The 27342-nt window shown below is 39.5% G+C and overlaps 1 protein-coding gene across 1 annotated transcript; it reads right to left on the reverse strand.

Moving 5' to 3' along the window:
- Positions 1-1543: 1543 nt before the first annotated feature.
- Positions 1544-27342, reverse strand: SLC26A3 (solute carrier family 26 member 3). Its single transcript, XM_037511603.2, has 20 exons — positions 27140-27342; positions 26497-26636; positions 24904-25014; positions 24489-24661; positions 22753-22917; positions 21107-21259; positions 20568-20650; positions 18664-18811; positions 18438-18551; positions 18238-18315; positions 14931-15026; positions 13855-13961; positions 12139-12208; positions 11955-12047; positions 10239-10334; positions 9361-9594; positions 7641-7695; positions 4219-4361; positions 4033-4098; positions 1544-2316 (listed from the first exon to the last, which is right to left on the reverse strand). The coding sequence occupies exons 1-20, from the start codon at positions 27268-27270 to the stop codon at positions 2293-2295; spliced, it is 2280 nt and encodes a 759-aa protein (XP_037367500.1). The 5' UTR covers positions 27271-27342; the 3' UTR covers positions 1544-2292.

The raw sequence follows: 27342 nt of genomic DNA on the forward strand, positions 1-27342 counted from the left end.
TAATTTTAGTAGTGTGTCTGTGTCTTCACAAGTCATTCTGTCCCCCAGTTGCAATATGGGGTATCCTCTCCCCTTCAATGCCTGCTCTGGTTTATAGAAATTTTATTTTTATCTTCCAACACAGTCTTTTCTTAAATTTTTACTGAATTTTCAATATTTGCTCTGAGGCAGACAAATAGATGCCCAGTCTTTGCACCAAAGCATATCTAAATTAGAGACCTAAAAGGAAAAATCATTTAAGGGCAAGGATGAATGAGCTGTGATGAGGGCACTGTATTAGAGTGCTTGATTCTGCTGTTATTTTGGTTGGCAAGAGGGTGTGGAAGGTACCTTTATTTGGGAAGATGCAGACATCAGTGATAATACTTTACATGGCTTTTGCCCCACTCCCAAGTCAAGTGATCAATTAAATAGAATTAATAGAATTTTCAGTTCTACGTTGCCCTTTATAAAGGCAGCATTCTTAACCAGAGATAGACAGGATATCATAAATAAATGTATGTGTTAGGTGTATTTTTTCCCTTGAAATTCTATAAGGTGTATGTATTCCATAGGGCTCTATAAAGTGTCCATGTCCCCAAATGTTTAAGAAACATTGCTATAAAGAGTAATGAAACAACCCCCCCACCCCCGGGGGGTGCAGCAGCCCTGGGAGGTTGTCTGCAGCCTCTGCAGTGCGGGTTCAATTCCCAGCCGGCCCGGGAGATTCAGACCTCTCCTGTCACGCCCGGTCGTCTGCTTGTTCTGCTCCCCACTCTGTCTCTGGTGAATCCTTACCCTCCCGCGCCCCTGGCCTGTGCCCCAGCTCTTGTACAAAAATAAATAAATCTTAAAAACAAAGTAATGATAGACTACTTTTTTTTTTTAAGATTTATTTATTTATACAAGCACTGGGTACAGTCAGAAGCACGGGAGGGTGAGAGAATTCACCAGAGCCAGAGCAGGGAACAGAACAGGCAGACTGATGAAATACACTGCTGAGGGGAGCAGTGGGCATGGCAGGAGGGGTCTGTTGTGCCATGTGGGACCCTCGCCGGTGGCCAGGGATTGAACTGGCGCTGCAGAGGCTGTGGGCATCTTCGCAGCCCAGCACTCAACCGCTGCGCCACCAGGGGAGGCCTGATAGGCTACTTTTTAATTAAAAGTAGCTATGTGAATAAACTTTTGTTTTACCTTTCTGTAATTGCTTTTTAAGTTCAATAGACAGTGCCCCCTCAGGAATGACACTGTAGTAGTAAAGAATGGAAGGAAATTTGACAATAATGTTTAGAGGTGAGATCTAAACCACTTGTGACAACTTTCCCCATGAAAAAATGGTTTGATATGTGTTAGAAGGCACTGAATTTTTTTCTGTTAACTATCTCGTAAAATAAGTAGACATTTGCCAAGAACAGTGCCAATGAAAAAGAAAAGGTTTGTGGAATCTCGTTCTCCACCTAAATTGAACTTGCTCTACAGCTGTTATTCTGCCCTGTGAGTGCCAGATGATGACCAGCAGAGAAGAAAGGGTCAGACTTTCTCCTGCAATCTTCTTTGCTTAAGAGCAGGAAACACCAGCTTCCCATCAGGTTTTCTCTTTAGTTTTCAACTTCTTGTGTTTTGATTTTACATCTTCCATTAGCTCATACAATTTGCTTATGTAGTTTTCATAGTGAGGTGGAAAAAAGGATTCATCTCAAAGTCTAGTTACAGTTACAAGTAAGGTATTAGAAGAACTGTGTCTGAATCTGGATAGCAGGTCGGATGCTTTAAAAAGTAGAGTGATGCGTAGGTCACCATGAAATAGGGGCAAAGGAGTCTCCCTGCAAGTTAGGAAAAAGGAGTCTCCCTGCAAGTTTCCAACCAGACCTACAGAAAGCATGTTTCAGAGAGCTAATGAGAAATTTAACAAAACAAGACACATTCAGCATACAGTTGAATTTTTAAAAATAGGGATACTTTAGTAGGAACTGTATAAATTACGAGATTCAAGGTAGTGGTGTAAATACACTGAAACACATGCATGAAAGTAGTGACTTGGATGGAAGTCTTGTCAGTGCTATAAAAATACATACAAACACTTTTCTTTTTTGATAAATCTACAAGGTATAAAATTAAAAATATTTACATAATTTTTTACTAGATATGTGAAAAATATACCATGCTAGAACAATCTTGTTCCAAAGTTTGAAACATAATTCCATCAAATAAAAATATTCTTCATACAATGTATGAACTTATCTATAACTTTCTGGGTATAAAGTTGTTCTTTACATGACGGTCAGCTAAGGGTCCTTCTGAATTATATTTTGATTAGAATTGTGTTTCAACTGGTACCTGAAAGAAGACAGAAAGTTCTTGTTTTAAAATATGTAGTTAATTTCCATCCCCTTCAGTAATCATATATTTATAAAGTCTAAGCATGGTTAATCTGAAATTAGAAATTAGAATTTGCCAGAGTCATCAACAAATTCTTTGTCTTAAATTTTTAATTATTTAATACCTCCCATGGCTGCTTGGTGAACAAAGAGCCGTGTGATAGCATATTGTTAATATAAGTGTATCTTTCAAAGGACTAATTTAACTGGAAATAGCAATACAGCGTGTTGTAGCAATATATGTCTTCATACTTGTTTTGGGGCCACAGTAACTCCAGCAGGCTATATGTCCTGGCCAGACACACCAGCACTTACTTGAATCACCACTGGTGGTCTGCCTATGACTGCTGATTTATCTTCCTTAAGTAATGCAAGCTGGCGTTAAATGTTTCTTTATTTCTTTCTCTTTTAATGAGAAAACTGAAGTACTGGATGGATGGTGCTGACTACTTTTTGTTAGTTGGGTCTAAAGTTTTGCTTATACATCAGGTTTAAATTATGTTTAATATCCTTTAAAGTTTGGTGACAATTCTGAATCCACCTACTGGGGAAAGGATTTCTGGTAAGGTTTTCTTAATAGGGAGATCAGGCCAGGTGCCAGGCTTGGTTTCTCTGGAAATCACCCGTGGGAAACAGTCATCACCATGCTGCTCTTCTAGACTCCTTTCATCTCAGATTTGTCTACCTTTTTGATGTTTAATAAAGAGCACTGAACTTTTCATAATCTCCTCTCTGACATAATTAATAATGGTCCGGGGTTATCTTAACATCATATATTTCCTCCTCATTTCTAATCTACATTCTGTTTTGCTATGCTTATATATTTCTTCAACTAAGAGAAATGCCACCAGCCACTTCTCCTACTTGCAGGCAATCCTTACATTCTTTCTCAGGACCCTCAGTTCCATTAGTCTTTCAACAAAGGATAGAGGCAGTATAGTAGAGGGACTGGGGTACAGGTCTATGTCACAGAACAGATCTTCAAATCCTGTTGCTGTGACTGTAAGTAAATTAATTAATCTCCCTGAGCCCTTTCTCATTTCTTCACTTGTGAAGTAAGGTTTCTTCTTTGTGTATTGTATTGAGATAATGAATGTAGTGCACCAACCATGTACCTGGCCTACAGCAGATACTGTATCTGATTTGTGATTCTGCCTTTTCTGAATGCACCGAATATTCAAGAAATGAATGTTCTCAAGTGGAACCAGCCAATTAAATGATGACTTTGCAACTCTTCCCGGAAGGACAGAAAGGAACCTCACTTTCATCGCTAGGGTAGGTAGGCACAGTGCTACGAGCTTTCCATGGAGCTGGGAGTTAGGAAGTGAGTATTAACTCCTCAGCTCCATCACTAATTCATCTGTAAATGGAACCAGCAATCCATTCCTGCCTTGATGATTATTATAAGACCAGAATACAATCTGGTTTGTAGGAACTTTGGAAACAAAATGTTCTCTCTCTGTATGCTCAATGTCACATTCATAGAGATCTAGTGTCACTATTTTCCATCCTTCTTTGTGCCAGTCTGAGTTTATTCTTCCTGAACGTCTCAGTGAGATTCACTGACACTGCTTCATTTTCAAGGACTTTTCTGCAGCATGCCTGGAGAACACTCATTACTCTTTAGATTTTTGTTGTGATGTCTGATAAAGATACACCTGTTGAAAAATCTTACCTGACATTCCCGATTACGTAATCCTCCGTTTGTATTTATGGTAAAATCGGTATTTTTTTCTTTTTCCTGAGAAAAACAGGATGAAATTATGGATTAGGAAAACAATTTTTTATGTTGAAAAATAATGGGAAATTTGAGAAGAGCAGATGGTGACACAAATGTAAAAGATCACTCAAGAACTGGTACCTGACTGGAATTAAATTTTGAAGTATTGTAATCCTTCTTTATCAAAATATGCAATACGGCATCATGGATTGTTAAGAAAAATATTGAGTCCTTCACTTCATCATCAAAAAATTCACACCGTTTAAGCTTCTCAATGAAGTCATCTGAAGAGAAAAAAGAAAGAATAACACTTAGGAAGAAATAAATGGCTATGATTTCTCCTTGAAGCTGGTGACCTGAACTTCCCTGTGTAAATGGGCATTTCATAGATGTTTCATTAAATCTTTGTGGGTTGCAACATTACAAAACCAGAGTACCATTAGTATAGCATTTTCAAGAGCTAAAGAATATCTTTCTAATGAAAATATATAACCAATGTCCTCAAGTAAAAAGGAAAGAAGAGATTCAAGTGAGAAAAACTTTAGTAATCCCTAGATGAAAAATCAGTCCAGTTCTTTAGGCAGGAAGCTAGTGAGTTAATCTCCCTACTTAATGATTAAAGCATTAATTGTGACTAATTATTAAAAAATGGGATTCTGCCAAAATAGAACATTTGCTCATCCCAGTGATAATGCTGTAGTTCTCAATTTCCAGACCTTTCATTTACCAATTCCTTTCTGTAGTCCATTTCCCCAAAGTTGCTGGGTTCCATCAGAAAATGTCTTCCTCAGCACCTTTGAGGAACCCTATTCTTGAAGGCACTAGCCAGCACTTGTTTGCACAGATCATTCAACTGTGTCTGGGTAATATGAAGGATCAAAGGATTGATTAAACATCATCCTCAAGAAAAAGAGAATATATAAAGTACAGTAATGAAAGGGAAAGAGTTGCAGAATAATGAAGGCGGGGTGCAATCTGATCTTTTTCTTTAGTGTTTTCTTAGTTTTAAAAACAATGCCCAACACATAGTAGGTTCTCACGTTTTTGTTGCATAAATCATAGAGGTGCAGATCATGTGCTATGAAAATTCAGGGAATGTAGGGTAAGGATAGTTTTCTTAGTACGTACCTAGGGAAATTTGACCAAACAGGTACTAGTTAAAAGAATGTCTATGATTTGTAGAAAGATGGAGGAAGTGCAGGCAGAAAAGTGTGGAGATGGGAAAGTCTGTTTACAAGCAAGCTTTAAAATTGTCAGAACCTAGCAGTGGCTGAGGCCACTGTGGTTGCCAGAACCTGGGATAGACTGGGTGGCATGTAATGGGAAGGAAGGTGATTAATTAAGTCCTTAATTAAGAGGGGTACAAAAGACACTGCCACAAGATCTGGGGTGATGGGGGAAGGAGTAAAATTGTTTAGTAGATTAAGGGGTTACTGAGAGCAAGAGGATATTTTTTTTATTTAATTTAACGCCTTGAAATGAAGAGATAGCTGTAGATTTTAGGGTTAGGAGCCAGAAGAGAGGGAAAATTAAATATGCTAATTTCACATCTTCCTCAGGATCTGTGTACTTGTGAAACTTGTCCCTAAATATTTTCCCCAAGATACTGTCAAGGTTGACTTCCTCACATCATTTCAGTCTCTGCTCAGATGTTACACCACTGGACATCCTTGATTGCCTGTCTAATTGCTCCATGTCTCTCTTTTTTTTTTTTTTAACTTTTTTTAAGATTTATTTTATATGCAATAGCTGGAGTATAGGCCAGAGGTGTGGGAGGGTGAGAGGATTCACCAGAGACAGAGTGGGGAGCATAACAGGCAGACAGACTGAAAGCACTGCTGAGGGGAGCAGCAGGCGAGGCAGGAGAGGTCTGCCGGGCCATGTGGGCATCTCCCTGTCCGGCTGGGAATTGAACCCGTGCTGCAGAGGCTGCGGACAGCTTCACAGTGCTGTGCTCAACCTGCTGCGCCACTGGGGAGGCCCTGCACCATGTCTCTTAACTCTGCTGTTTCTTCACAACACTTATCATTACATAAAATATGTCTTTATTTGCTCATAATGTGACTTGCCACTGGGCCATAAATTTCATGAGTGCAGGAGTTTGTTTTATTCACTGCTGTATCCGCAGCACCCAGAACACAGTGCTCTGTGAGCCTTTATTGAATGTCTTTCATGTCCTGGGAATTTGATAAGAGATAGGGAATAAGAAGGCAAACAAGATCAGTTCCTTCCCTGGAAGAGAGTCTAGTGGGGACACAGACACAGCATTGAAGAATAATACGAGGCGTATGTATTCTGCAGAGGCAAGCAGTTGAAGGACCATAGTGCTCTGCCTGGGGAAGCAAGAAGTTCTCATGGTTATTGAAGGAGTTTTCTCATCAGAATATAGGGTGGGAGGACATTCTAGGTATGGACAAGGGTACTAGATGGAAAGTTCTTTCCAAGGGCCAAGATAAGAAATGATAAGGATCTGAATTAGGTTGTAGAAATGGGGAGGAATAGACTGATTCAAGAGCACATAGTTTTAGGTCTTAATGCCTCACCACATATAGAGGCAAAGGGAAAAGGAGAAATTAAAGATGACTCTGAGAGTGAATGGTGGTGCAGTGATTGAGATAGGAAAGGTGGAGGAGGAGGAGTTTGGAGGAAGAGAAGGCATTTAGTTTTGAACATTTGTATCCAAAGAGCCTGGGGTACATCCAGACAGTTGAGTACATGGGTCTGCACCACAGAAGAAAGGTCTGGAGGTGTAGTTTGGGGCTTTATTAGCATGAAGATGTACTTGAAATTCATAAGTAATAGATTGACTAGAAAAAGCCCATGGAATTAGAGCTAAATCTTGGGGAAGACCAGCTCTCATGGAGTATAAAGAAACAAAGCAAAGGAACAGACAAAACCAAAACAAATCCTAGAAATCTGACTGTAGAGTTGAAGCCCCAGAGGGGAGACAGGGAGGTGAGGAAGAAAGGGAGAGAGGGCCCAGTGGGCTATGGTAAAGGATTATTGGTACTTTAGTGGTGGGCATTGTGTAGTAATATACACAGTGTTGTAAACCAGTTACCTCAAAAACAAACAAACAGAAAAGTCTTGTGGGGTGGGATTGGGAGGCAGAAGCAGAGACAAATGCTGAAGTGAAAATGAGGCTGGGATGGAGGCAATTTGTGGTTAACAGTCTGGACATCACCGATGACCTTGACAAGGGCAGCTTCAGCAGCAAGGTGAAGCAGAAATGAGGCTGTTATGGGCTAAGTAATCAAAAAAGCCAAGAAAGAGAAAAAACAAGTCTACTCCTTTGGGAATATCAAGGTAAAAATGATTACATATTCACTTTTTTATTGCCTAGTTAAATGTGGGTTCAAATTTAAAACTAATTGAACTACATATTGATACAACTATGAAAATGATATATTCCTGGGGATTTCTATTGACTCAGACACAAAGTGGATTTCCTTTTTGGTCTTCATAAAAAATATCTGTTCTTTGGAAAGGTAGACTCAGTTGAGAATTGGCAGTGACCCCCAAAGTAGTTGTCAGAACATGAAAGTACAGATAAAACAACTTACCATCAGCTCCAACAATGTACACATCTACCTTGATCCTGATAAATTCTTGCAACATCTATTAAAAAGAAAATACATTTTCACATAACAAAATACTCTAAATTTAAAAACAAGACTGACAGAAAGAATACATCCAAAGAGCTCTCTCCTCTTCACTAAGAAGTTAAAAAGGATCATTTTTGAGGGAAGTATGATGGAAAAAAGTTCTGCCTTAACTCACAAGATGAACTCTGATTTAATATTGAAACATTGTTTTCTGTGGGATGATCCTGACTAGAGCTTTCTATCTACATAAAAAAAGAAAACCCGTGGTTTATAAGTTGTTCATTTTTCTTGTCCACAGTAATGACGTAATCCATTTTCCTACTCTCCAGGCTCAGAACAAATACTAGTAGCAAGATGAGTAAGGACATAGAGGTTAAAAAAAAAAAGGCAGGGCCTCCCCGGTGGCGCAGCGGTTGAGCGCTGGGTTGCGAAGCTGCCTGCAGCCTCTGCAGCGCCGGTTCAATCCCCGGCTGCTCCCCGGCCACTGGAGGAGGGTCCCACATGGCGCAGACCTCTCCTGCCGCCCGCTGCTCCCCTCAGCAGTGTACTTAGGTCCTTCTGCCTGCACTGCTCCCCGCTCTGGCTCTGGTGGATTCCCTCACCCCCCCCCCGCGCTTCTGACTGTACCCAGTGCTTGTATAAATAAATAAAAATAAATCTTTAAAAAAAAAAAGCAGCTTGTACCTTTGACAATTAAAGTAACCATTAATATCATTATTATCATTAATAAATATTTTTCTACTACTCACTGAACCAAGAATCAAGGCTTTAAAAAACGTAAGGAAGAGTCCCTGTTTTTTGCACTTCATTCCTAGGGTCAGAGAAGTATATTTTGTTTGTGCATTTATTTTTGCCCAAAGCCAAAAAGAAAGAAAAAGTATGCAGTATTGAGAGTTATTATGTGATGCTAAACTTTTTTAAAAGATAAATTTGAAGGAAATAATGTCAATCTTATTTTTTAATCTTATACACAGTTTACCTATACTTAATAGATGTTATCTTAGATTCTGATGTAGGCAGATTTCTGTGAAAAACCAAGTCAAAGGGGGCAATGTGGAATGGCTTATATTTTATTTACATCTGTTCCTGCATTTCTCTTAGAAACTAAGCTACTATTACTATGGAAACAGTTACTATAACTAGGGAAAGAAGACAGATTGAAACAAGATTGTTTCAGTCCTGTTTTAAATCCCATGTGACATTTATTTTCTCATGTATATGTGCTTTTATTGGGAAACATTATTGTATAGCCAAGTGAAATTTCATCAGCTTATAATGGATGAGGATAAAGCGGATCCACTAGTCCACTTTTCCAAGACCTTTCCAAATCTCTGATGCCAGGACAGTTTAGGCACAATGCCTGCAAGCATGCCAGGACCCTGTCGAGTTGGAATTTGAGAGAAGTGTGAGATAGGGTTAGGTTCTGCAAACATTAGGTATGTAGGTTTGGTTGCCTTCAAAATTATGGGAAATGCACTTATAAAGAGTTCACTGAACACAACCCACCCTCTCCAAGGAAGAGCCTAAGATTATAATTTACTTCCACTTAAGTGTATGTTATCTAAAGGCACATCCTTCCACAAATATATATATATATATATATATATATATATATATATATATATATATATAGCCTCTAATCACTGATTGGCATTTTCATTAAGAAAAAAGTAATTACCGTTTTGAGACCCCTCATTGAAGAAACGTCAAGAAATGACACTGCTGAAAAATCAAGAATAAGGCTATGCACGCTGACTTTAGGGACCTCGATGTTGAGAGGAAGGTCAGCATTCCAGTCTATCTGGAAAGGAAGGTCTGTGGTGTTGATTGGCTGATCCAGTTCTTCTATATGATTGTTGTCCAGCTCATCATCAGAATCTTTAAAACTATCAACCGTGCATATAAATCCTTTCTGTGAGAGAAGTTAATACACATTATAAATTTGGGCCTCCCCCATGGTGCAGCGGGTTGAGCAGCACTGCGAAGCTGTCTGCAATCTCTGTAGCACGGGTTCGATTCCCGACCGGCCAGGGAGCCACCCACATGGCGCAGCAGACCTCTTCTGTCTCCCTGCTGCTCCCCTCAGCAGTGTATTTCAGTCAGTCTGCCTGTTCTGTTCCCTGCTCTGTCTCTGGTGAATCCTCTCACCCTCCCACACATCTGGCCTGTACCCTGGTTCTTGTATAAATAAATAAATCTTTTAAAAAAAAAGTATAAAAAAATTTTTTAAAAAAAACATAATAAATCTGACCAAGATAAATGTTGTTAAAGCTAACGATCACCAGTGAGTTTCTGAAGCCCAGGCTTCAAGTTGGGCGAAACAAATGGGATTATAAACTCTTTTTCTTTGGCAAATAAAATTTTTCCCAAAAGAATGAAAATTTTAAGGAGACCCTCAAAAATGCCATTTAAAAATATGACATTAATTGGCATACTAGATATGGTGTTTATCTGGCATTTCACTTAAGGGAATGGAATCAACACCTTGAACTACATTAAGCTTTTAGTTATAATACACAGAAATGTGGTAAAAAAAAAAAACAAAAAACTACTTACTGGTGTCACTTGTAGCAGGCCTTTCTTCTGCAGTTTTCGGATTTTTTTCAAAGCTTTGTTACGCTTGCGTAGAACTCGAAGTGGACTAAAGCCAACCTGAAAAATCCATTGCTGTGTCACAAGAGTGCTGAGTATTCTGCTGCTCATAGAACATAATTCTAATAACTCTAAATGGGTTGGTTTGAGGGATTGGGGCACATCAAGAAGATATTTTTTATAAAATTGTAAAGTGGTTTAAACAATATTGTGGCAGGCCGATGACATGGCCAGCTTGTATGCAGTTTTTGACATTCAAAAACTTGTCCTCTCCAAGGCTTATGCATATATTATCCATGAATAGGTCTAAATGCTTTGTGTGTGTGTGTGTGTGTGTGTGTGTGTGTGTGTGTATGTGGTGGGAGGATCCTCGCCGGTGGCGGGGATTGAACTGGCGGGCAGCCTCGCAACCCAGCGTTCAACCACTGCGCCACCAGGGGAGGCCCAGTCTAAATGCTTTTTGAATCTGTTTAATGCAGGTGACAAACATAATGAGTATTCTGCTTTTATGTAATTTTTATCCAATTAACATTTATATGATTACATTTAATAGTACCTCTTTATGTAATTGTTTTATGACTTTAGTACTAAATCTGAGAGTGACCTCATTTCCCCCTTTTCAAAACAAATGCATTCTTACTGTAACATTACTTAGCTCCAGAGTAATAAGGAGGATCAAATTATGTAATAAAATAATCTTTGCCCCAAAAATGTAGTTGTATGAGAAGATCCTAGATTAGGTAAAAAGGTTATTTTTTTTTACAAAAAATAATATTTTTTTACAAAAAAAAATAATAGTTGGGTAGAAAAACATTTGATGAATACCAACCTAATGAAAATAGGACTTAAGCAAGAGTAGACCAAAAGGCATGTTCAAGAGTAAGTGCTGAATTTTGTTTCTTAATCTTAAAGTCTGCCTCTTTGCCACCTCTCCTGTAGATCAGGGACACTCAGTTGTTATTTAGCATGAAATATTCATTTGTATTATATTTATTATCATATTATAAATATTCATCTGATATCCTGAATCTCTTCAATAATGAAATGAAATATTAAATATTTCCGTGTCTGAGTTTGATGCCCACAGAAATCATCAAAAAATAGCTACTAAAAACTAGGGCCTCCATGGTGGTGCAAGGGGTTAAGATGCAACCTATGAAGCTATCCGCAGCCACTGTGGCACGAGTTCAATCCCCGGCCAGGGAGCTACCCACATGGCACAGCAGACCTCTCCTGACTTGCCCGCTGCTCCCCTCAGTAGTGTATTTCAGTAGATCCGCCTGTTCTGTTTCCCACTCTGTCTCTGATGAATCCTCTTATCCTCCCCACACCTCTGGCCTGTACCCCAGTTCTTGTATGCATAAATAAATAAATCTTTAAAAATATATATCTACTAAAAACCAATAGCATAAAATCTTGTGGTAAGTCATTTTGCTCCACAACTGAAATAAATAAAATACAACTTTATATTGGATTTCACCCAAAGATTCTTATTTCCCAACATGTCAATGGATCCTTATAAGTCAGTTTCACCTATTCTGGGATGTGGGACACCAAAAAGCTAACGCAACCCAACTTCATTGTATGTGAAACCAACGACCCTACTATTAGAGCACAAACATTTCATTCCCAGATATTCAGTGAAAGTACAAACAAAAATTGAATAACCCCAAACCTTACAGCATCAATAAGTTTCTGCTTGAAGAAATTAATGTTTGCAAAATAGATAGGAGATGGGCATCTGAAAATTTTCACTCCTTCTGGCTCATAAATCTGTAAGGCAGAGAAGTTATATTAGTTGGTGCCCACTAACTTCATGTTACTATTATTTAGGATGTGAAAGTAAAAAATGAGTGTTTCTTACATCAGAATAATCCTTTTTATTCTTATAGATGTTGCTCCTTCCAATCATAGCCAGTGAGCTGCATTTTGGACTGCAGGGAAAAATCAACACCGAATGAGTCATTTATGCATATTTGTTAGGCCTGTACAGTTAACATTGATTTTCCCCCTAACATACCAAAGCAGACTCACTTTTCAAAATTGAAAGGCTGGGAACCATCATGTGATTGGAGACCCTGAAGGGCACCTTGTTTTACTTATCCTCCCATAGTTCCTAGAATAGTGCCTCCCATCTACCACATTCCAATGTACAAAATATTTCCATATGTTATTGTCATGTTTTTCTGAGTATCATTATTCAGTGAAGTAAGACAGATACGACTGCCCAGTTGTATAGACAAGGACATGGAGAAATGACTCGCCTGTCACCACTCAGTTTGTCTATGTTTGATGGATCCCTAAGAAGTGAAAGGAAATTGAAAAGAATAAAAGGATGCAGGAACATATTGATGTTCCATTAAATGATGTATTCCATCAGTCAAGGATTACCTTCAACTATGATAAAGCTTATTCTAGAACCCCAGCTAACCATATTTCTCTGTCATGCCATACGACCCAACATAGGTTGAGTGACCACACAGTGGCCATATTATATGGCAGAGATGTAAGATTCAAAAAGATTCTTGGACTGGATGACTGCTAAGAATCAAGAATTCTATTAGGAATTTTAGGAGCACTCTGTATTTTTATTTTTTATTTATTTTTTTATTTAAATTTTATTTTTTATATTCCCCATACAATTACAACCCCCTTATTTTGACCCCAAGCCCTCCTTTCCCCACCCCCCACCCACCATAGAGTGTGTCTGGTTCATAGTTGTTTGTCGATTTTGATATTTTCTTTCTTATAGTTATTCTTTTTCCTGGTCCCTTATTTAAGTTTTCTAGATTCCTGCTATGAGTGAGACCATCCAGTATTTTTCTTTTTCTTTCTGGCTTATTTCATGAGCTGTGTGGAGATTTCTTGACCTACTGAACATAGAGCTTCCATATGATCCAGCAATTCCACTCCTAGGTATTTACTCAAACGACACAGATACATCAATTCCAAAGAGCACCTGCATCCCTATGTTTATAGCAGCACTGTTTACAATAGCTAAGCTTTGGAAACAACCCAAATGCCCAATAATAGATGACTGGATCAAGAAGATGTGGTACATATACACCATGGAATATTACTCAGCATTCAAAAAAGATAAACACATGCAATTTGCAGCAACATGGATGGAGCTGGAAGGGATCACTCTGTATTTTTAAGTGGGGGTATGATCTAACCACCTACCACCAGACATAAAGAATTTCACAGAATTTTCAGTAACATAATACCAAGTTGAACAAATCTAAGGCAAAGGAACTCAACCTGCTCAGAATGTATTTGCTTCCAATTTATAGATGGGTAAGCAGACTTACAGATTTGTATGACTTCTTTGAATAGGTGTCAAAGCCATAAGCAGCCCAACAGCTGGGGAGACCTGGGCTGAAGTTCCAAGCTTGGGCCATTCTATGTCCCATCAGGTTTTGAGGTGAACAGCCTGACTGAGGAAGACCATGCTGGTCAATCTTGATAGATAGGCAATGCCTACTGACTAACCTATTTTTCCCTAAATGAGTGACAATCATTTTTCTCCCCCAACTTGAGCAGGTCAAAGTCTGCAAAGAGGGAGGGCATGGGCACTCACAATTGGGTCCTGAACACAATGGTCAGGAGCTGGAATGCCACGCTAGCTGCCAGGCCTAACCCAAGTCCCAGGACAACAGCAAAGATGAAGGTCATGATCCAAATTAGCTGTAAAAAGAAGGCAACACAAACATTACCATGTCCTCTGATTAAAATACAATGTCTTAGGTCCAGCAGTATGAGAAAGCATGAACTTCTAAGGCCAAAAGCAGAGGGTGGCTATATACAGGAGAAGGAGCCAGATGGAGAGGTCTTTTCTGCAGACCCAGATTCTGAGTCACAGAAACACAAGCAAATATTAAAAAAAAAAAAAAAAGACATTCCAAAAGGGTGTATCTATTTCCAATCTTATCCTCGAATCACTTATGTAGATGATTGAGCCTGTCATGGCAAAAATTCCAGAACTGGCTACTGTTCATTAAAATCAGCAAATTAATTGGTACAGTTTCATTAATCTTTTATAGGAATTTTCACATAGCAAAAGGAAAGGGTATTTAATTCCTCAACAATTATCAATCAGGAACGAAAGTCAACCAAGTATAGCTCATTACTCCTAACCTACTGCAAGCACCAGAAGATATGTGAGTAATCATTTTTTATGCCACAGACTTTGGCCCTGATAGATTTATGGACTCTGCTTCTCACAGCAAGGCATGTTGAGAGAGCAAGGGGAAAATGTATATTTTTGAAAGGAATGTTTTGAATTTAAGTTCTTAGAGTTTCCAAAAAGTAACATTTGATGTAATGAAAAACGGAAGCAAGGCAGACCCTAAAATTTAGAGCTTCTTTGGCATTTGGGATGAGCACAAGCATTTTAAGGAGATTTCAGCAATTTCTCTCCTAATATTTCACGGGACATTTCCTATTTGCAAGTAGCTCATCCTTTTCAATTAAAATTCCAGAGAATAATCATTAGAGTGACAGTTTAAAGAGGGTAATAAAACACACTAAGGTTATTTGACCACATACGAAAAAAAAAAATTCACTTAATTTACAATATAAATATGCACTTTCTTTACATCAGCACTAAGATGCCATCATGACATCTCTCTTGCAAATACCGTTGTCTCCACTTACACAGTCATACTTATCCTTTCTCCACAGTCTTCCTATTTCAGTGAACTGCATCAGCATTCCCTTTAAGTTTCCAAGCGCCAAAGCGGCTAGGACAGACTGTGAAAAACATAAACAACAAAAGTACTTTAAGATAATCACATAAACCATAAGGAAGCAAAGGTGAAGGTTGTGGATAAGTGGGCCCTTCAAAGGGCCTGAGTGCATATCAAAGGGCACACCCTCTTCCGGAGGCAGCCACGGAGACACGCCCCACCCAGTGCTTCCGCTGGTGACTTTGTCTTGATGGGGCTGAACTGCTCTTTGGTTATGCCAAAGATGACCTGATGGCACTTCTTACTTTCCCTTGTGCCAGAAAAAGGCAGATTTTAAGACCTATGACTGAAATTAATTATTCCTAGTCAGAGATGATCTGATGTGTCTATTTATTGGACATGGAAGATGGGTTACTTTTTGTTAAAAAAAAAAAAAAAAAAAGACAAACAATTCGAGAACTTAGGATCCTGGAGTCAGAATTCAGACCTTTGAGATGACTGGCTATCTGGTAAGAGGAAGCTGAAGATCACAGAAGGGTGAAGAAAAATTTGAGGCAGACTCTCTGGGACAGATGAACTATTCCATTCTTGTTTCTTGAAAATCCCCAGCACCTCCCGTGACAATAGCATGTAGACAGTGCTTAATAATTATTCCACGGGTGAGAGATGAGTTATCTCTCAGGCCAGGACTAACACTGAGGAACAGATTCTCTTCCAAGAAACCCTGGTGTGGATACCACTGCAGGGTGGATTCACTTAGAGTGCTCTGGGACACTCAGTTCTGTCACAGCAACACTTTGGGGTTCTTCACATGGCAAAATGACGACACTCGTCCTATAGGAATTATGATCATTACAGTGGAAAATGCTGAATAGCCAAGTGTGTTCTCGCCCTTATTTGAATTTTAACACAATGTTAGGAACATGTTCCCAATCTCCACTCCCAATTCAGACTGTTCCATTCTGAATGGACTATGGAATTTGTATACCGATTACTTTCATGCCATAAAAGCACAGTGTAAAAAGAATAAACAAAGTTTTACTGTTTTACTTTCCTATCTCAAAGATAGTTTCACCGATATGGGCATTTTTTACTTTTATATATTACATCAAGAATTTAATCTCTAGCCAGTTCACTTTACTCATTGTGAGGCTAGAGACGATTCTTTGGAAAATTAAAGATGATCTTAAGTGACTTTAAAAAGGAAATACTACCCAAATGAACAGTTTAAAAATGAGGACAACTGAATGAAGTCTGTGGTCTGGTCAATAGCACAGCACCAATGTCAGTGTACTGGTTTTGACAGTGCACTGGAGCTAAGACATCACCTCTGTGGCAGCTAGGCGAGAGGGTCATGGGGCCATGTACAACAAGCCACCTCCCTTGGGGGACTTTAGTATGAGAGATGTCAGGTGCCAACTGCAGAAGAGACATATAATTTTTCTATTCACTGAGCTGATTTCTCAGTTGGAAGAACAAACTGAAACAATTTGCAATGAAATACACAACAAAAAAATAAAGACAACTGAGCATCAAGAAACAAGGAAAAGGGGGGTAACTTTATCAGGAACCTGGGAGCCACATGCAGTTTTTAAAGAACTGAATACATGCAAGGTGTTTAGAACTCTGCTGATGCTTCATAAGCACTCAAGAGGCCAAGTGTACCCCTGGGAGGAAGCCAGCAGGGTAGAATTCTCTATGTGTAGCGAGGAGGATGTGTGTATTTATTTTTACTAATATACATTTCTTCTATTTCTTTGGTGGTGACCTCTTGACTTTTTATGTTATTCCTTTGGATATCAGTAGGCAAGAGTATGGAGAACACTTATTTTTGGCAAGTGGTAAAAATCTGCTTGAAGACAGATTTGACTAGGGAGGCTTTTGGGGATGACCACACTGAAGTCCAGAAATTTGGCACCGAATTCACATCCCAGTTCAGTTCCCAACAAACAAGGAAAAAGACCTAACCATCAACTGGGTGAGCCATGCCCTATGTAGTCAGAGTATAACAGAATGTTTGGAGAATAACAACAGCAACAATAATAGTAACAATGATGACTGACTGTCGTTTAAGCGTTTACCGTAAGCCACACGCTGGGCTAAGCAGTTCACCTGCACTATTTTGTTGAATTGTTGCAGCAACCCTGGGAGGTGGGCACGCTTATCCTTCTAATTTTACAAATGGAGAATTTGAAGTTCAAAGAGGTTAAGTAAAAAAGCACACAGATAAGAAGCGGCAGTCACTGCAAAATGACTTCAAACTCCGCAAAAAAAACAATGTATTGGGCCTCCCTGGTGGCGCAGCGGTTGAGCACTGGGTTGTGAAGCTGCCCACGGCCTCTGTGGCGCCGGTTCGATCCCCGGTTGCTCCCCGGCCACCAGAGGAGGGTCCCACATGGTGCGCAGACCTCTCCTGCCGCCCGCTGCTCCCCTCAGCAGTGTACTTCGGTCCTTCTGCCTGCTCTGCTCCCCGCTCTGGCTCTGGTGAATTCTCTCACCCTCCCGCGCTTCTTACTGTACCCAGTGCATGTATAAACAAAACAAACAAACAAGTAAATAAAAATCATAAATAAATAAAAATACATGCCTCTTAAAAAAAAAAAAAAAAAATGTTTAAAAAAAAAAAAAAACAATGTATTTACCACCTTCCGATTTCCTAGAGCTGCTGTTTTCCAGGCGCTTATGCTTTTTTCCCTTTAAATCTGGGTACTGGAGCAGTTTATAGAGCATTAAGCTAAATCCTCAAAAATTACATGTCAGGAGAGAGAGATCCATTTCAGGAGACGCAAGAGGGTGAAGGTGTGAGGTCTGTGTTTGTGGCTCACTCCCACCCTACAATCTGCCAGTTTTGGTCTTGGAGTCCGCGCCAACTCTGGGAGCTGTAGGGCGTATTCCTAAAAACAAGTTGTGTGGCTGGTAGCACCATTCTCTGAATTAGATAGAGGCCCTGATTCCCTCAACCTTTAAGAAAATCTTTACTTCAGTCCATCTCTATGGCAGTTGCTGTGCCAGAGAGTCCTCCTGTCTAAACATTAATTATATTTGGGCTATGAACAGGCCGAGAGTAGAGCAGATAAGGTGGTTTGGGTATCTGCATTCCTAACATTCATAAAATGTTGCCAAGGGAAAAATAAATATTTTTTGGCCCATAGAATACTGGCTAAGAGAAGTACTTAGGAGTCTGCAATGACCTCATTTTCCCTAGTTCAGTTTATGCTGAAAGAGTTTATGAACCCTGGTCCTTGATGAATCACTCAAGGACAGAGGAGTCTTACTTTTTGTAGTGGTTCCAGGAGAAATCCAATGGCTAGGATGACAATCAGCACTATGATAGCAGAGAGAAGCCCAGCAATCTGGGAAGATAAAAGCATTTTCATTACAAACTCACCTTTTTCCCTCCCCCCAACCCCCACCAGCTCAGGTTTTCCAGCTACTAATGCTAGGATGGGACCTTGTAGCATAGATACTAAAATACCTGAGTTTTGCCTCCTGTGCTCTCCTGAACTCCCGATCTGGAGAGGGCAGTACTCCCGGCAAATCCTTTGAATGAGCCAGTGAGTATGTTAGCCAGCCCCAAGGCTATTAATTCCTGAAGGGGGACCAAGGAGGAATAGTCCTTAGAAGAGGCACCATTGCCATTGATATATACAAAATATCATTTAAAGTTGCCTAATGAGACCCTGCACTTGTTGTATACTTACCTGATTGCCATCGATGGGATAATCGTATTTGAGAGAATAGACGCTGGCAACTGAATAGGCCACTGCAAAGCCCACTATCGCAATGCCAAAGCAATCTCCAATGGTGTCTTGGAAAGTCTGCACGTCAGGGGCGATAGGGAGCTGAAACCTGAAATTGAAATGACACAAGTCTGAATGTCACCAGTTTGCTTGTAAACCTTCAGTAGCATCCATGTGTTCTCAAAAATTCCAAATTCATGAGCAAGACCCTGATGTACCTCTTCCACCCTCTCCTGCAGTATTACCACCAGTAACCAGAATTTATGCACTGGCCATGCCAAGCTCTTTTGGTTTGTTTCTTGAAGGTGTCACCCTTTCTTTCACCTTGGCAGCATCTAATTTTCTGTTCCCTCTACTTAAAGCATTCCTCTCACCCACATCCTGCTTCCAGAAATTCTTCTCTGACCAACAAAGTTAGGGTTCGGGAGATTCTCTGCACTTCCCTGGCTCTTGATCCCCTCTCCCTTCCAGCAGTTCCTGCCCCTCCCCACTATCTACTCAGACACAGAACAGGAACAATACCGGTTTACTACACCTTGACCAGGTCTGATTACACTTTACAGTCTATATTAGGTGATCAATAATTGTTGGGGAATGGATGAATTGCAATGAATGAATGCAACCTTGGCTGACATGTCTCACTTTGGAGTGTGACTAGCAGGAAGTTAGCACCACTGAAAACTTTGGAATCTATTGTCTTATTGTTGGAAAGCTATGTTGTCTAAATTTGATACGAGATTGTAAATCCAGTTCGATGATAATGGAACATCTGATATGATTTTCCAGCTTAGCCACATTCTAATGTGCACATATCCCTATAAGCTTCATGCAAAATGTTTTAGATCCCCCTGGCATTGTTCCACTGGGCTGCAAAGCATCGCCCACAATGCCTCCAAGAGTTATCCAGATGAAGACTCTTTGAGCAAAAACAATTCAGAGACAAAGAGAGCAAGGAAATCTCCCCTCCATTGATAGCAATAACCTTTCATGGAAACCCCTTAGCAAACAAGTGGGCCCTGGACTCTGCCCTACACACCAAAGAAATGCTAGTGCCAACTGTGGCCCTGAGGGAGAGTGAGTTTCCATTGAAAGTGATAAAGTGTGAGAAAAGCTTCCAACTCACAGAGGATAATTCTATACATATGCTTTATGAATTTACAGCAGCTAAATAATATTACTAATTGTATTATCCCAAACTCAAACTCAAGTCCCTCAAATCAAACATCAACTTACTAAAATGCTTAGTTCTTTGAACAATGGTTTCTGACCTAAAACTAGAAGTGGGTTAATGAGCCTACTTAATTCTTCTAATTACTGTTCATGTTAATAATTTTCCAAAACTAATTCTGAAGTATTATTATCTTATAGGAAGGCATCATAAATCAGGCCTCCCATCTTTTTTGCAGGGGTAAGAATTAATTTGATTTTGTTTTGAATTTGACCATGAGGAAGGACCTTTTGAACTGTCAAGAACTTGGCTCCAGTCTCCTCAAAGAAAACACTCCCTATTGTTTATAGTAACTTGTGGACAAAGAAATGTGCTTTCATTTGTTTTTTCTTTTATAAGAAGCAGGTTTAATTTGCCAATTTTTCTGCCTTTACTGGTTCACTTTTACTTCCATGTGTGACTCCCTGCTCATCTGGTTTGTAAGTTCTTCCACAAGGAGAAACTTGCTGGTATTAGGAACTTCAGGTCCTTATATCCTTTGTGGGTCCTTCTAGGGGCAGAGCAGCAAGGCCTTCATGGGTACCAGAGGCAGGGATGTTTCTGATTGGTGCTGGTGCAATTATTCATCTTGCATTCTTCCGTAACTACTGCTTTCTCTAATCAGCACTTGGTGGTGCCATCCTAAAGACATGCTTACCCACTTGGCATCTCTCCAACCACGGTCACGTTAAACTTCTCTTTGAAATTAAAGCCATAGGAAACACCTGTTGCGATCACAGTCTGCAAAGTTGCAAAGTGTTGAAGTTAGGAATGTGAGAGAAAATTAAGAGTCTTGCTTCGAAAAAAAGAAAAAAACACCATTGCCAATACCACCCCTTGCCCGGACATGGGAATCACAAACCCACTTTGCAACTTTTTTTATTAAGTCTGGATGCAATTGTAACATGCCACCAACAGCGAGAACCACAGCTCTCATTAAATGGCTTGATCACCCCAAGCTCAGAGGTCTTGCTCTCTGTTCTTTTCTTGTCTTACATAGAAAGAATAAACTCAACATCATAGGAGGAAGCTATTACATTCTGAATGAAAAGAAAACTATACTAAATATTATGAACAGAAACTTCAGAGATGGCATCTGCCCCCTAAAATCTCCTGATTTACACATGGTGAAGGGGTTTCAACATAAATTCACTAGACTAATAAATTATGAAAGAAAGTCCCAGGATGATCATTTACCATGATGAGTTCAATTGGAATAGGCACTGGAAGTTTTGCTTTGTAGCGCTGATTTATTTCTTTAACCACAAATACAACCAATAGGATAATCAAGGATGTCACAAGGTCCGCGATATTAGTATTTTGTATTTGTGTGAATATGGAAATTAGTACCTAAAATTACAAAAACAAAAGATACCTAAGTCCTATATGAATGGCTCATTTGAATATAACACAATTACTTTTCAAAGAGATAAAAATAAACATTGATGCAAAAGTACTGACGTCAACTGACAGTTCTGCTTTGCTGCCACCAACCAAGAAAGTACAATCGCAGAGACCAACATGCAGACTTGAGAGGGTCAGTGAATACAGTGTAGTCACCAGCCCAGTTTAGGGGTGCTTTTGGTATTTTTGCTGAGTAATTTTGGTATCTTTGGCTATTGTCAATTTTTTTTAAGACACTTTTCACAACCAGTCTCTTCTACTCTTAAGTGTCTTTGGCAATCCTGTTAAGTTTCACAATTATCCCTATTGCTTTGTCCAGGGAATTACCTTAGATCCCTGATAGTTTTGCTTAGCCTGTATCTCTGGCTTTAATTCCTGGTCTTCTTTAGGTAGGTTAAAACCTCTCACATTTCTTAGTTAACTAAGTGACCATTTAATTTTGGAAGTTTCCTGGTAACTGAACGGTGCATGATCTTAATTCCTGAAGCCAGTTGGGTTTCAGATATGTGGGACCAGGATAGCTCAAGCAGGCCCAAACTAGATCTCAAATATTTCTACAGCATTCTACTTTTGAAGTAGCTCTAGAAGGGAGTGAGAAAGTATCAGTTCCAATTTGAAGCAAGTTTTGTTTTTTTCCAGACCCTCCTCTAGGGGCCTAAAGAACCACAGTCCTATTTGCCTATTAGCCACTTTCCTTTTGCTTTATAAGCTGGGAGGCACAAAGGACTCAGAAGAACTTTAGTTCTAAAAGAACAGGATCCATTTTTCAGAAAGTATAAAAGCATTACAACTCAATTAACAAATATCTTTCAAACAAAGATTTTGAGAAAAATGTTAAAACTTGGGACAAAATATGAAAGCTTGTAATAATGCACGTAAATATTTTTTCGTTAAAAAATACTCGATTCAGGACCTCCTTGGTGGCAGAAGGGGTTAAGCACTGCACTATGAAGCAATCCACAGCCTCTGCAGCACGAGTTCCATCCCCGGCCATCCAGGGAGCAACCCACATGGCACAGCAGACCTCTCCTGACTCGTCCGCTGCTCACCTCAGCAGTGTGTACTTCGGTCAGTCTGCCTGTTCTGCTCCCCACTGTCTCTGGTGAAGCCTCTCAGCACACCCCCACCCCGCATCTCTGACCTGTACCCCAGCTCTTGTATAAAATAAATAAATAAATCTTAAAAAATAAATAAATAAAAAATACTCGATTCAAATCTAAGAGAAGTAGTATGTAATATCTGTTGTTCACATTAACTGTGTGTTAGATGTGGTTGATTTTCATTGTTTTTTTTTGCCACTAAATTTTTGTTAATGTTAATCAATTTCACAACCATTAATTTCTTGGAAATTGCAGGTAAACCCCTGACAAAGGCATTAAATGAAACATGATAATGAATTTTATGTATTTCAATATTTTTTATTGAAAAAGAACACTTACTTTGAAAAGTGAAAATGGATCTGAGTGTGGAGGGACTGGCAGTTGGAGCATAAATTTAAGCTGGGAAACTAAAACATGCACAGCAGCAGCTGTGGTAAAGCCGCTGATTAAGGAATCAGATAGATAAATCACCACAAATCCAAACTGTAGCGCTCCCATGATCAGCTGGAAAGAGAAGGACAAAGAAAGGCCTTTGTTATTGCAGATTAGGAGAACACCTTAGCAAATAAAAGGGCCAACAATTGAAATGATTAAATGAAATATAAAAGTTCAGCCTGTATGTAATTATCCTAGAGAAGCAAGCGCATTGCCCCCTGGAACACCTCTCCTCTCCTACCCCCCAACAGTGGGAAATTGCAAGGAGTTTAAAGAGTATGTGAGTCTAGTACAGCCCCAAGGAGTAATGGGCTTCCCCACCCCTCCTTTAAGGTGCAGTATCTTTAGAAGACTCACCCACAGACTTTCATAGCAGTCTTATCTAGCATGAGCCCCCATAAATTTTCAGGTTACACTTTCTAGCTACTGCCATATACTTGGGTGAGTGCATCCATTCCTAGTTCCTCAAACAAGTGCTTGACTTTCATTTCAAAAATACATAACTGAGTAGTGCACATCTGAAATGTTTGGTTTTAACTGGGGGTAAATGTTTCAATTCCCCCAAAGTGTCAGTATATTACAATACAGTGAATAGGTGGATTCTCCCTCCTTTGGATACCTGCCCTGTCTTTCCACTCACATCACCATAATGCAACCAGAGAGATGGACATTGCAAAGCACTAAGGTTAGATAAATATAAGAAGGAACTGATCATGCTGTTTGTCACTAGGACTCACTTCTTAAAATCATGTGTACACTGATCTTTTTTCCCTTAAAGAATGGTCTTAACCAATAATATCACTAACCATAAACTTAGACAACATCTTGAGTCCATGACATTTTCCACTATTCAGCAATGGGGTCAAGGATGTGACTTGAGAGTAAGACTGTAGGCCCCTCCAGAATCTTCTTCAACTCTCCCCATATCTTTGCTATGGAATGTTGAAAGTGTTAAGACCAGGGGCCTCCCTGTTGGCGCAAGGGGTAAAGCACTGCACTATGAAGCAATCACAGCCTCTGCAGCACAAGTTCGAACTCCGGCCGACCAGGGAGCAACCCACATAGTGCAGCACCCCTCTCCTGCCTCACCTGCTGCTCTCCTCAGTAGTGTATTTCAGTCATTCTGCCTGTTCTGTTTCCCACTCTGTCTCTGGTGGATCCTTTCACCTCCTGCATCTCTGGCCTGTACCCCAGCTCTTGTATGCATAAATAAATAAATCTTTTAAAAAAAAGGTGTTAAGACCAAATCCCTTCCAACTAAATCACAATCCCTTGGAACTAGAAAGAAAAAAGTTTCAAAGCCTCTGGTGTCTCTATTACTTGTATATTGTTAGGTTTAATGCTGACCTCAGTTCTAGGTGTTTTATTGAATAAAGAATATCACTCCTCATAACATGTGACTCCCTGTTCCAATTTTTCTGTAAGATGCACATTCACTTGTCTTTGTAAGGTAGACTACCCCTTCACTTCTGATTAAGGTGAATTATCTTTCTTGAATTATTTCCCATGGGTCATTGAAGGAGAGATGCAAACTAAAGGAAAGAGTTGGGGCAGGTGGCAGGAAGAAGAAAAATCAGAAAGATGTGTACCAGTCAGGACAAGTAGGTTGGAGAAGACAGAATGCACGAGAAAGTACTCACCTGGATGATTCCAGAAAGGACTGTCACTGCTGCAGCCACCATCACCTTCCTCTCATCTAGTAGCGAAGTATTATTATTCATTGAGCTAAGAGAGTTCAAAATAGTTGTACTTTCCTCTGGGACTAATCTGGAAACTACTGCTCCAACCATCATACTCAGAACTGGAAATGGACCTAATTAACAGAGGGTGAACTGTAGTCAGTATTTGTCTCCCTAAATCATAACTGTCTTTCAACCATAATGCAGCATATAAAAAATCGTATCTGCAGCTTTGTCCTCCCTCTCCAAGTCCCAGTCCTAATTCTTACAAGAAACCATTTCTTCTCCTCAGTTATGCATTATTTGCAACTGATACAATGTACGGCTAATAAAGAAAAAGCAACATTAGGATTAATTTGTCCTGTAATTCACTTACCCACAGATATGTGTCTAGAAGTGCCCAGGAAAAAGTAGACTATTACTGGAAAAAAAGCTGCATACAAGCCATAGCTTGGGGGGACATTGACCAGCAGGGCAAATGCTAAGCCTGTAAATATATAAACATCAGGGTTCTTATTTTGTGCAAAAGGAAACAGAAAAGTTCACATTAACGTCCTCAAATATTTAAGATTCAACCTCAAAAATAAGTAACTTTATTAACTCAGATTTATCAAAGATGTAAAGACAAGAGCCAAAATTCTTAGAGGAGAGCATAGGTGTAAATCTTCATAATCTTGGATTAAGCACTGGTTTCTCAAAAATGATATCTACATCATAAGCAACAAAATTAAAAACAGAAAAACTAAGTTTCATAATTTTTTTTTTAAAAATGTATGCTTTAAAAGATACCAGCAAGAAAACTGAAGTGACACCCCACAGAATGGGGGAAATTATTTGCACATCTTACATGGCTAAGGGTCTAGTATCCGGAATATGTGACTAACACTTGCAACTCAGCAACAAGAAAAAGTAACCTAATTTTCAAATGTGCAAAGACTTAAACTAGACAGTTCTCCAAAAACATATAAATGACAAGTAAAATTCCATGGAAAGATACCTAACATCACGTCATTAGAGAAATAGAAATCAAAACTACAATGAGATAGCATTTCAAATTTGAACTTTAATTTAAAATTAAAAAGTCAGACAATAACAAGTGCTCCAAACATGTAAACAGATCTGAACCCTCTTACGCTGGGCTCATGGCCCAGTGATGTACTCCAGGTACATACCCAAGAGAATGGAAATGTATGGACCCTCAAAAACTTACATGCCAGTGTTCATAGAAGCATTACTCAAAATAGTCACAAAGTAGAAACAACCCAAAGTCCATCATGTGATGGATGGAGAAACAGAATGTGGCATATCCATACAATAAAATAGAATTTATCCACAAATAGCAATAAAGTATGTGTACAAGGGGCCTCCCCGGTGGCGCAGCGGTTGAGCGCTGGGTTGCGAAGCTGCCAGTAGCCTCTGCAGCGCGGGCAGATCCCTGGCCCTTGGGCACAGGTCGCAAATGGCGCTCAGACCTCTCCTGCCGCCCGCTGCTCCCTTCAGCAGTGTACTTCGTCACTCTGCCTGCTCTGCTTTCCCCTCTGGCTCTGGTGAATTCTCTCACCCTCCGGCGCTTCTGACTGTACCCAGTGCTAGTACAAATAAATAAATAAATAAATCTTTAAAAAAAAATAAAGTGTATACAAGCTATAATGTGGATGGATCTTGAAAACATGGTGAGTGAAAGAAAGCAGACAAAAAAGACCACAAATTTTATGAGTCTGCTGATAATATCCAGAAAGGACAAATCCACTAAGATAGAAAAGTTATGGGGATTGAAGTGGGTGGATCGAAGTGATTGGTTATAGGCAAGAAATTTTTTTTTGGCGGGGGGATGGTGGAGAAAATATTTTGGAATTAGATAGTGGTGACAGTGACAACCTTGTGAATACACACATACAAACCCCACTGAATTGTGCATTTCCAAAGGGTAACTTTCATGATACACGAATTACATCTTAAAATAAGTTACCTTGCAGTACAGCCACCAGCCCAGTACTGATTCCAGAAACGATGTCACTGAGTAGCCATTCCTTTAGCCGATATGCTGGTAACCAAGATGCTATGGGGAACAAGGAAAGGGCAATTCTCTTCACCTTTTGTGCCGAACAGCTGAAAATATTGAAAGCAACAAATTAGTTAATAATATCAAATTTTAAGTTTACTAATTGTAGGTGAAAAACTGGTAAGGATGATCATATATTAAAGAATGAACTTGTACTTTCACCAGCTTTCCCTTTAATATCCAAGCTCTTACCCCTGGCCACCACCAAGGATTTGGTTTTTTTTTTTTTTTTTGTAAGAAAAATGCCATTTTTCTTTAGCTGCAACAGAGTTTGTCACCCTCAGCTTAAATGTACTATATTTCAATCTAGAATTTCCCTCTATTCTTATCTATTCGTCCCAGAGATGGGAGGTACTTGTTAATAGCTGAGATGATGTTCAATTTTGAGATGACTTTTCCAACTCTGGCAGGGAGTAAGAAGTTTGGAAACCAGAGATGAAAAGACTCTGAAGGCTGTGGGATAGAGCCAGAAAGGAGAGATTGAAAGCTTGAAAATACAGGAGAAAGTGCTTCATTTATTCTTAATGACAGCACTGTAAAAAATACTTACCTACAGTACTCTCTGAGGTGATCCAGAATTGTCTTATGATGTCGCTGTTTCTTTTTATATTCTTCCCCGAAAGCATTTACAGAATATACTGGCCTGGCCTCAATGTACTGATTCCCAATGGGTTCGATCATTTTGCCTTTTTTCGCTGCTGTGGTAAGTGGAAGACCTTTGGAACTATGTGGCAAACTCTTCTTCTTGCCTTT

This window comes from Talpa occidentalis, unplaced genomic scaffold (genome assembly GCF_014898055.3).
Source record: "Talpa occidentalis isolate TD23 unplaced genomic scaffold, MPIMG_talOcc4v2.1, whole genome shotgun sequence".
NCBI lineage: Eukaryota > Metazoa > Chordata > Mammalia > Eulipotyphla > Talpidae > Talpa > Talpa occidentalis.

Coding starts and splice junctions, on each gene's coding strand:
- SLC26A3 (XM_037511603.2), bottom strand. CDS start 27,270: ATGATCGAACCCATTGGGAATCAGTACATTGAGGCCAGGCCAGTATAT. Junction 13,962..14,930: donor GAAAGGATAAGTATGACTGT/GTAAGTGGAGAC, acceptor TTCTTTTTACAG/CTAATTTGGATCATGACCTT. Junction 7,696..9,360: donor CAATGAGGGGTCTCAAAACG/GTAATTACTTTT, acceptor TCTTTTTAATAG/ATGTTGCAAGAATTTATCAG.